At 46.2% G+C, this 11,282-nt stretch overlaps 1 protein-coding gene across 1 annotated transcript in view; it reads left to right on the forward strand.

Annotated features, from left to right (window-relative positions):
• The first annotated feature begins 5,721 nt into the window (after positions 1–5,721).
• Positions 5,722–11,282, forward strand: part of YIPF6 (Yip1 domain family member 6) — a 13,624-nt gene continuing 8,063 nt past the window's right edge. The window contains exons 1-4 of the mRNA XM_019536217.1: positions 5,722–5,801; positions 7,822–7,950; positions 9,877–9,955; positions 10,638–10,680. Of these exons, the coding sequence (XP_019391762.1) occupies positions 5,754–5,801; positions 7,822–7,950; positions 9,877–9,955; positions 10,638–10,680 (299 nt within the window). The 5' untranslated portion in view covers positions 5,722–5,753. The remainder of the gene's footprint in view (positions 5,802–7,821; positions 7,951–9,876; positions 9,956–10,637; positions 10,681–11,282) is intronic.

Below are 11,282 nucleotides of genomic sequence, written 5' to 3' on the forward strand. Positions count from 1 at the left end.
CTGCCCTTTGGGCAGGGGGCTGGACTCGATGATCTCCCGAGGTCCCTTCCAGCCCTAATGTCTATGAAATCTATGAAATCCCTGTTAAATCTGTATTTGCATTCAGGTCATTCCCTCCCCATTACTGTGGCTGTGCCCAAGAGGACTCAACCTTCCCACTTGTTCTGCCCCTGCCACCTTTTATTTTCTTGGTACTTCAGTTTGGCCCCTCATTTAACCTGGTGCAGTCTATCACCCCAGCCCGCTCTTGCTGATTATTAGGTCACTTAATATTTTCTCCAGCACTGCATGTTGCCAGTGCCACCAAATGTACAAGCAGATACATTACCCCGTTTTTTCATGTGCTTCTTTGTCTCCCTACAGCCTCTTTTGGAGGAACAGCTTGCCTCATACCCTTCCTCTTTCATGCCTGTTCCTGTCACTAGTTTCCTATGAAAGACCCTACCTCAGCTACATGTGAAGAGTTCCTGTAGGTTTGGGGGGCCACAAACACTGCTTCTGCCCACCTTTCTGCTTTCGTCCTCATCCACCCACCCAGTCAACATCATCAACAGACTTTCATCCACCATAATTAATTCTGCTGGAGCCACATTTTTGATGCCCCCTAAGCTAGAAGAAAGGACCAAATGAGTTTAAAAAGGACAGAATCCAGACAAGAAGCCTCCATCTGGGGGCCTCTCCAAGCTCCCAGAAGATCTAGGAACCTGGATCCTCAAGCATCTAGTGCATAAGCCCTGCCTGCCATTTCTGTTCCTTCTCCTCCTCTATCCGTTACAGCCTAAACCTTTCCCCTACCCTGACCAGCAGGCCAAGAATCTGGTGATTTCTGGTGACCACCTCAGCCTACATAAAATCTATATCAGGGCAACTGGTGAAGATGGCGAGGCCTGCAGCCAGAGTAGCAGGCCCCCCATGATGCATAAGAAAGATGTTTCCCTCCTGGGTTTGGAGTGTGTCCTCTGTGTTGTGTTGTGTTGTAAAAAGGCATTTCAGTAGAAAGTGTCTCCATCCTACTTGGGCCTCTGAAGGAACTGGATATCAATGTGAGCCTCACCTCCATCCTAAACTTCCTTCCCTGATGCCCTCCTGCCTCCCAGGAAAGGCAGCATTTCCCATTTGGATTGCAAAGCCCCACCCTCTATTGCAGTCTCCTTCAGTTGGCAGGTCACCATCCACCTGCTGGTGGCATGAAGTAAGATAAGAGTGGAAAGATCTGGGGGGATGACTCACCATGGGTCCCTCTCCAGGATCAGTTATTCTGCAGGGACAGCTTGGTGCTTCCTCTGCTGAGCCCTGGGACAGGTACAGAGGAACTGCTTTTTGGCCTAACAAGAAGAGGAAGTCCTGTGTTGGCGCTATTATTGCTGGCAAACCTTCTCACCCCCTTCTCATTTCCTGTGTTGTTTTAACACCTGCCAATCCCACTTGGGCAGCAGAAGCATCCCTGTTACTGTGTGTAGCTGAGCAAGAAGACATTGCAATGACAGAGCCCTCGAGGGGAGTCAGAAGTGAGAGAAAACAGTGTGGGAAGGCCCCTCTCTGAGTGAGTCTGTGTCTGCTTGCTGTCCTGCACCCAGCCCCATTACCCAGTCTCACCCTTCTTTGCTAGCCCAGTTTCTCTCCAGCACCAGTAAAGGTTGAGTGCTTGGCTTGCTGTGTAAGCATGGCAAGTGTAAGTCATGGGCCCAGCTCCTGCCAGTGGTAGATGGCAGATGGCTCTCAGACAAGATCTGTCTCCATGCTGATGAGAAGGGCCAGCTGGTGAAGCTAGCAGTGGAGGCACTGGCAGCTGAAGGGAGAAGCCATGTCTTAGGGAGGAGATCTTGGGATAAGGGTGTCCCTCCACTTTCACATCATTTGTTTGTCTACTCAGTTGCAAGCAGAATCCCTTCTTGGTAATGGAGGCCTTGATACTTATCAGGGCTTTGTGTCTGACTCCTGAAACACAGTAGAAGGATGAGTCACTGCTGATGGGGCTTGGTCTGGATGCCAAGCTTATTGCCCATGTCTTGTCCTTCCCTGTTTTCTTATGACTTATAGCCTGACAACATCCCTACTCCTGTCTCCAGGACACCTCGCCCAGCTGCAGACAGCGCTGATCATCTAGCAGTCATGTAGTTTTCAGCCTAGTTTGCAGAATGGTAAATTGACTCAATCTATCAAACTTGATATTTCTTCTAAGCCAAATGACCAGCAGCAGACTTAGCTTGGGGAACTAGAAGTAGGTCCTGATTCTGCAAAGATTTATATGTATGCCTCATTTTATACTCTGTGAGTGAGCTCATTGGAATCAGTGAAACTGCTCACAGTGTACAAAGTTTAGTCTCTGAAGGAATTAAGTCATAAACTATATTTTCAGTCACAGTTTGTTCTTTAACTGTTGGCCTGAAAATTTGAATTTCCTTTAAAAAAAACCCCACCAACCAAACAACAACAATCTTTGTCAATCAGCAATCCCACAGCATTTGGTCCCAGACCTCTGATCTACATTCCTGTAATGTGTCTCTTAAGTCTGAATGTAGATCAATAAATGGAGTGTCCAGATGTTAGAGACAATGTTTTTGTGCATATAATTATGAGTGATGTATCATTTTATAATTATTTTATATACAAAAATCAGTATAAAATGGTCTTTTTTCACTTGAATGCCTGGATTAGGACAAAGTAAAACATGAGGCCTTTTATTTTATACCAACAAAAACTCTATGTTCTATCTACTAAGCACATTTTTTTTATTTTTGGAGGCCCTAGATGTCAATTATATTATTTATATGAAGAAATATATACATATGTAATTTTGTGTCTTCTGTTTCATTCCTCTTTTCTGTTGTCTTTTAATTCAGAACATATTTTCTCCTGGAGAAGGCAGGGAAACATTAGTCAGTAGGATGAAAACTTCCTCCATTTCCATGCTTACGCAGGAGGACTTACCTAACTTGTGGCAAAATAAAGCAATTTTTGTGGTTTGGATTTAGCCCAAATAGCTGATTTCGCGGTCATTTTATGGTGGCTCTGTCCCTTGGCACTGGTTGGCAGAGAGGCTCCAAGAGGAGGAGGGATGAGAGGGTGGTCACCATCTTTACTGCTGGTTGCCCCTCTTGTGGCACCTCAGCAGTGAATGGAGAAGAGGCAAGTGGGGGGGGGGGGGGCCGCTGCCATCTTGGCGGCTATCCTTCCTGTCCCCTCACCAGCTGGTGCCTTCCCTTCTCGGCTGCGCGGGTGGGCTGCCATGGCAGCGAGAACCACTGACTCCCACTGGGGAACCAGCATTTAATTTTTGTTAATTTTTTTTTGGTTGATTTCCTGGGAAATTGCAACTGATGCCATTTTTCATGGTGACTGAGAAGGTTGCTGTTTTTCATGGTTCCTGCAAAAATCATGATACCGCAGTTTAAGTAGGTCCCTATTTACGCACCAAGCAGAACACCATCACAATGAATTCTGAAATATACTCGGATATTAGCACAGCTGATTAAGAAGAGCTCACTTGCTGTTCTGGACAGTTCTTAAATATTTTTGGGGTCATATTAACAGGAAGAAAATGCTTTATAAACATGTCAGCCGGAGAGACCGATCTCAAGGGCACAATGGGAGGTTTTCACCTTATTCTTGTCAATGTAGCATGGAAAAAATGACAAACTGGAATTTCCAAGACACACTTTTTATAGTAATGTGCAATTACATATAAAACAATAAGGGTCATCTTACAAGGGTCAAACTGCTATTATAACAGGAAGGGAACCAATTAATAACACTCAGTTTCAGAATGGAATTTATTGCATGAGTGTGATCAAAAGAGCTGTGCCAAAGCCCTCAGTCTTGACGTGCAGCTTTTCCTGCTGGTCTTAGGCCAATATTGATTTTCACAGAATCTGCCTATCCAGCCAGGCTGTGACACATATTAGGAATGGGCATAAAGGGGGATTAGTAGACCCAGCTGATAAATTTCCCTATCAAAAGTTGAACCCAAATGTGCAGGCCATCCCCTAGAGCCTGATGGCTGCCTGGAGCAAAACCACAGCAGCAGTGGTGACGCATAGGGGGTGCATGGGGGTGCACGTGCACCCCTTGAGAGTGCTGGTGAACCACATGACAGCCAGTGTTCCCCACTTAGGCGATGGGCAGCAGGGGGAGGCGAGAGCACTGGTGCCTCTCCTGAGAGCGTTGGCTACAGAGTGGGGGTGCCAGGAAAAGCAATTCCAGCAGCACAAAAGTGCCAGCGGCACACCTGGAAGTGCACTTCCAGGTTGGTGCAATCAGCCTTGGGTGAACACCTCCGCTCCAATCTGTGTGATCAGCCACAGGGGACCCGTCCCTCCAGTTGCTGACTGGTTGCTGGGGGGGCAAGTGCCCCCCAGGAGGCACCAGTCACTCATGCATGGCAGGCCCCTTCCCCAGCCCTGAAAAAGGAGGCATGTGTATTTACTAACATGTCTCAAACCATGTAAGGATCTTCTACAGTCTCTGTGCTGGGTTTGGCTGGTCTGAGTACAAAACACAGGGAGTGGAGGTTTTCATCACCAACAGCCACCAACCAGACACTGAGGGGGCTCTGCAGACAGATGCAGAACAGGGGCTGAAGCTGGATGGAGTATCCCTCACACCTGGAGGGTGCATCCTTGAAGCAATCGACCCCCAGGGGGGCACTCTTGATAGAAGCCAGGACAGGGACCAGGGAAGCTCAGGCCCTTCCAAGAGGATCCTGTTCATAGAATCATAGAAGATGAGGGTTGGAAGGGATCTCAGGAGGTCATCTAGTCCAAACCCCTGCTCAAAGCAGGACCATCCCCACTAGATCATCCCAGCTGGGGCTTTGTCTATGTCTAGGCAGGTCTTAAAATCCTCCAAGGATGGAGACGCGACCACCGCTCTGAGTAACCTGTTCCAGTGCTTTATGACCCTTCGTGTGAGAGAGTTTTTCCTAATATCTAATCTAAACCTCCCTTGCTGCAACTCAAGCCCATTACTCCTTGTTCTGTCATCTGCCACCACGGAGAACACAGGGAGAGCACTAAGGGGGCTCCCCGAGCTGAGTCTCTGCCCGTACTGGGCTCAGACTGTGTCATCCTAGTTCATATGCCACTGCCTGCAGTCCGGGGCACCGAGCTAGCAGGCATGGCTGACCCATAGCCATTGGGCCCCTGGCATAGGTGGCACATTGAGCTGCTGAGCCCAGGGGCTGCAGCGATGGGCGGCACTGGGCAGCGGTGGTAGCTGATCACCAGGGGTCCTGGTTTTCTCAGATAAAAAAAACCAAAACCCCCAATTTTCAGTTAAAAAAAGGGAACCTAAAATCCACATTTTTCCATGATCACTAATATTAGTGATGTTTCATTTTAATCATGGAAAAGTGTGGATTTTAGGTTCCTGTTTTTAAACCAAAAATTGGGGATTTTTATTTATTTTTTTATCAGAGAAAACCAGGATCCTTGCTGATCTCCCCTGCAGCTGATGCTTTGGGCTGGGCCTGTGGCATGTCTGCCAAGGGGCTGTCCAGCCCGCAGAGGTGGCTCCCAGCCTAACCACAGGCACAAAAGCCTCCTGTGCAGCCTGGGGGGAGGTGCCTGTCCCTTTAAATCTCGGCTCTCGCGCAAACGGCCCTTGCACACCCTCTGGCGGCCGCGCCCTACGTTGCCATGGACACCGAGCGGGCGGGGAGGAAGGAGCGTGACGTAATTTTTTCTAAGCCCGGCGCGTGCTGATGAGGTCAGTGCTCTGTTTCCACGTCGCCACCGCCGGGGTGGGGGACCAAGATGGCGGCGGCGGAGGGGAGCGGGCCTGGGGGCGCTGCGAAGCCCCTGGTGAGAGCGGGGCCGGGAGGCGCCTCCCCGCTGGCGGCCACCGCGGCCAGGAACAGGCGGGGGCAGCGCGGGCCGTGGCGGCGGGTGGGGAATGGGCGCGCGCCGGACTTCTGAGTCTCGCAGAAGGGGTCCGGCTATCGGGGGGGAGGGGTTGTGTGGGGTGGTGTCCGGGCCGGGGGCGCCCTCAGCTGACAAAATATTAAAGTGGTGCTCCCAGCACCAAGCGGGGGGAGGGGTTCCACTGGCTTGTTGCAACTGCTGCTGGGTGACCAAAGCGGAGAGGTGGTTGTCTGGAGTCAGGAGACAGGATAGAGGTGCCCCTTTATAGGCTAACCACTATAGAAACAAAGTTATATATGTGTATGAGTTTACAGTATGCATATAAATATATACTATATATAGATAGATATTGTAAACTAGTATATTGTATACCTTGTGGACCCAAGTTTATGATAGAGATGGATATATACAATAGAGAGGGAGGGATTGATATTATAAACCTCGATTTACATACAAACATACATGGAGTTTATGATAGATAGATACAGGCAACATCCGCTTAGTGCTGTTTTGCTATAGCGCTCACTTTTAATTGATACCTGATTTCACTTAGTGCTCTGTGAGTTTTGTTAACGCTTGCAGTCGCCATCTTGGATTGTCAAATACTTCTGGTTTCACCTAACATTCATTTCACTTAACACTCAGTTTTTCAGCAACCAATTAAGAGCGCTAAGCAGGGGGTGCCTGTATTCTATATCATAAACTCATATGTAGATATATTTAGATAGATAGATATATCTATCATAAACTTAGGTTCACAAAAACTTGTGTTCTGCTCTCCCTCGTATGTATGAGGCGCTCATCATATACATGTGAGAGAGATCACAAGCTTTCATGAACCCTGGTTCATTCAGTGACAGTGTCTCCAATATGCTTTCTCTCAATGAGTTGCAAGGACCCCACCCTCTTATCTCACAGTCCCTTTTAGCTGCCAGGTCACTCTCCAGCTGCTGCTGGCATGTGGCAAGGCAAGGGAAAAAATGGTTTTTGGGGATGAATTATCAAGGGTTCCTCTCCAGGGTCAGTTATTTTGCAGGGGAAGCTCCCATATATATGAGAGAAAACAAGCATTCATGAACCCAGGTTCATGAATGATCTGTCTTATTTAGTTAGCCTATTCAGGTGCATCTCTACCCTGCCTTCTGGTTGACTTCCGACTCCCATGACTAACTACCTCTCTGCTTTGGTTACCTAGCAGCAGTTGCAAAAAGCTCTTCTGGTGGGAAGTGTGACAATATTTTTGTTTTTAACTCTATAAATTTAATGTGGCTCTTCGTGGCTGCTGTGTGTGCTGGGATCATGTATGAGGTCATCTCACTGTTGTGGCCAATTCTTTAATATTTTGTCTGCTGATGGTATTCTCGGCATTGCACAGAAGGCAGAGAATACACCCAAGAGGCACTGCTGTAGCTATTATGAAACATTTGGCACTCTAAATGTACTTGGGTCTTTATATTATGTAGGCAAGCCATGAACCTTGTCCCAGCAAACTTACTATGCAAACATATTAAAAAAAAAAGCCAGAAGGGCAAGGATTTCTTACGGTGATGCTTTTTATTCAATGCACTGCATAGATAGGCTACAGGTAGATAAGCTTTCAAATGCAAGATGGTCTTCTTCTGTGGGTCCAATGCAATATATCACCCAAATAAATCCTTGTCTCACGTAATATCTGGACCATCGCAGCTACAATATCAGTCTAACTCTACACTTGGGGATTACAGGTAAATAGAACAAAACTTTTAACTATATCTATCCTCTAGCTTGCACACTGTCTGCCTTTTGAGGTTGTGAAGTCCTTGATGTAGGCAGAGTGCTGCTGATCTAAAACAAAACAATCTTAATATTTAAATACTCTAATTTACAGTTCTGAAAAACCAGCTTTTTCTTTGGTTATCTACAAGGGGTTGAAGCACTAGTTTCTGTATTTTTAATAATAAAACTCCTTAAAAACACTTAGTTTGCAGGTCTCTCTGATGTGTCAATATCTGAGGATATCCCAGTGGAAGGGGAGATCACAGTTCCTGTTGGATCTCACTCCCCTGATGAAGACTACTCCACACTGGACGAGCCTGTTAGGGATACTATTGTGAGTTTATATTTCTGGCTTTGTCCATATTAATTACACTAACGAAGATTGCTTATCTTTTGTGCCAGATGGTTGTGGACTATTGAATCTATTTTCTTATCTTGTAATTTGTCATACATTTTTAAATATAAAAACTTGGTATAAAACAAGTTCCCTCTTAGGAGCAAAGGATTTGAATAATAGACATAAACTTACACAAACTTAGTTCTTTCTTATCTGCTGAAAATCTCTAGCTGTGGAAGTTTCGAGTGGGGCTCAGAAGAACTAGCTGGATAACTTGACCCCGTTTTCCTCAGGCAGTGAACAAAGTCTTAAGTATTGGGCTAGATTTGCTTAGGCTTACTATTTTTTTTTTTTTTTAGATTTATTAAATTCTGTAACACTTAATATAAGGGATGCTAACATATTTTGGCAATTTGCTTATGGTATCTTATGGTTATGGTGTCTTATGGTACAGCTCAAGAAGTGTGAGTTTTAGCCTTGTGTTAAACTTTGTCAAATTCTGCTCCCCAGTTAGCCCAGCCATAAATGGGGACTCGGGGGTTTGAGCTGGGGTGACAGAGGTGGCCAGCAGAAATGATAGTCATGTAGCTTCCTTCCATATCATTGACTATAGAAGCTGTTGTGCCTTAACCATACTAGCCAGCTGGTTGAGCTTTCTACGTGCTGGTGGACTGTGACTGATAGTGTGACAGGGATACTATATTGTTCAAAGGCATGAGGCCTTGGAATGGGGCGTCAGGAGTGCGAGCCCAGGCTGGCATGTGGTGCTGGAGCTGGTGGGGGGGGGCAGCAGTGGCAACAGGGGGGAAGAGTGCAGGGCCCAAACCAGGGCTGGGGCCAGCAGGGACCCGCACCAAGGGTGGGGGGCGCAGGAGTGTGGGGCCTGTGCTGGGGCCCAGGGCTAGGACCACCAGAAGCCCGCACCCAGAGCAGGGCAGCAGGAAGACTGAAGCCTGGGCTGGCATAGGCCAGAGTGGGCGGGGGGGGAGAATCGGTGGTGACATAGGTGAGGAGCCACAGGGCCTTCACTGGTTCCCAGAGTGGGGCTGTAGGAGTGCCAGTATCCAGGCTAGCAAGTGGGGCCAGAGAGGCCAGCAGGCAGGTGAGGGGGTGGGGAGAGGCAGTGGCAATGAAAAGCAGCGAGTGGTGGGGGCAGGCATGAGCATGGGACCTGCACCAGGGCCAGGACTGGCGGGGGCCCAGAGCAGGGCAACAGAAACACAGGCCTGGGCTGGCGTGCTGGCAGGCAGGTGTGGGGAGGGGGCAGGCAGTAACCAATTAACGTCTATTTACATTCATTTCTATGAGGAAATGGGTTTTGCTTAGCGCAGTTCCACTTAACACTCTTAATTGGTTCTGGAAAAACTGAGCGTTAAGTGAGGGTTGCCTGTACATTGGAGCTGAAAATTGGTATGCACTTAAATATTTTATGCATTTAAGATCACTCGCATGATCAGGGGGCAGCAGGGCAGGCCCCATGAGGAGAGGCTACGGGACCTGAACCTCTTCAGCCTCCACAAGAGAAGGCTGAGGGACCAGGAATAACTGTCACAAGCTGGCAGAGGGTAGATTTAGGCTAGATATCAGGAGGCGCTACTTCACGGTCAGGGCGGCTAAGAGAACTGGTGTTGGCTCCTACCCTGGGCGTCTTTAAGAGGAGGTTAGATGAACACCTTGCTGGGGTCGTTTGACCCCAGTAATCTTTCCTGCCATAGCAGGGGGGCAGACTAGATGATCTACTCAGGTCCCTTCCGACCCTAGAAACTATGAAGAGATATGCAGATAATGGATACATGTTTCAACGTGAGCAACAGAAAGGAATTGGAACTAGTATCGTGTTGTGCAGTTAAATGATTTTACATATTTACCTGATATAACTATAACTGGAGTATACTGTATTGAAATGTCACTTCTGTATTTCAGATGCGAGATCTAAAGGCAGTTGGGAAGAAATTTGTGCATGTCATGTATCCCAAAAAAAGCAGCGCACTCCTCAGAGACTGTATGTACCAATGATTTTCTGATATCTTAGGAGGGTAGTTCAGGTTCAGAATTCCATGCCCTTTCCTTCCCCTCCCCTCCCCTCCCCCTCTTAAGAAAAACGAAACAAAACACTGCCTGTATTGCACAAAGAAAATTGATAACAAAGTCTCTGGCAAACAGAAAGTATTGTTCTGTGTTGTTTCACTGTATGATGCAGAATAGCACAAGCAAACAGGTGGTTAAGGAACAAGGTAGAGTAGTGGTTCTTGACCTTGTTATACTCAAGGTGCCCCTCAGTGTACTCAAGCACTTTGCAGAAAAAGTCAGTTTAGTTTTCACATGTTTTTGGCTACAGAAAAATAATAAAGCAGTTCTTTGGTTGCAAAGAACTTGGAGTTTATCTTGCAAATCATGTTTCCACAGCTAACAGTGCTAACATTGTGTGTCACCCTTGAAAGGATCACAAGGCATCCTAGCATGCTATGGCACCCTGATTCACAGAGAAACATTTAAGATTTTATTTTAAACAAATAGCTGTGAAGACAGAAACCCTTGGAAGTGTCACTTTATGTAGCACATGATACCAGGTCTTAAATATAACAACTATAGGTCTGGGAGCTTAAAAAAAGGGGCACAAAGGGTGGCTTCATTACTTGCTAGATTGAGAGAAAATCTGAGCCTCCTTTTTTCTTTCTTTACAGGGGATCTTTGGGGCCCCTTAGTGCTTTGTGTCTCACTTGCACTGTAAGTACCCATTGTCTCTGTCTAAAAAATGTTTGGGTTTCTGAATAAACATGTCAAGTTAGTTATTCTGATATTTAGACTGCTGTGCTATATATATTACTAATAATATTGTTAAAGATATTTTGGATGTCTAAAACCCATTAACCCTTGCCTTTTTTATGTAGACTGTTAGGGTAAATGAATGTAAACATAGTTCTTTTCCAGTCTGATTGCCTTCAGGATGTTTTCTACTGAAAGCTGGGCAGATCCTAGTAATTATTTAATTTTAATGCATATTGCAAAAATTGTGATTGAAATGCTACATTTCACATGGGATATGAAGAAATATATGTGAATTGTCCTTAACATTAATGTGTAGATGAAATGCTTGTGATACTAAAAATGGGCTAGCTATCAAATCCACTTCTTTATTTTGGCTTTTTGCTTCATTCAAAAAATACATCATTAGTTTGTCATTTTATAATTGTGGACAGCTTGTAAACAAACTTAAATCAAAAAAGGCTGCTACTTCTATTATTTTGGTACTTGAATTTAAATCATTGTCATGCCTTAATGTTTTGTTTTAACTAAAATGCAGCTAGAGTGGTTGAATTGGGAGATAA

The sequence above is a fragment of the Crocodylus porosus genome, unplaced genomic scaffold (assembly GCF_001723895.1).
Source record: "Crocodylus porosus isolate Cpor-Errol unplaced genomic scaffold, CroPor_comp1, whole genome shotgun sequence".
NCBI classification, from domain to species: Eukaryota; Metazoa; Chordata; order Crocodylia; family Crocodylidae; genus Crocodylus; species Crocodylus porosus.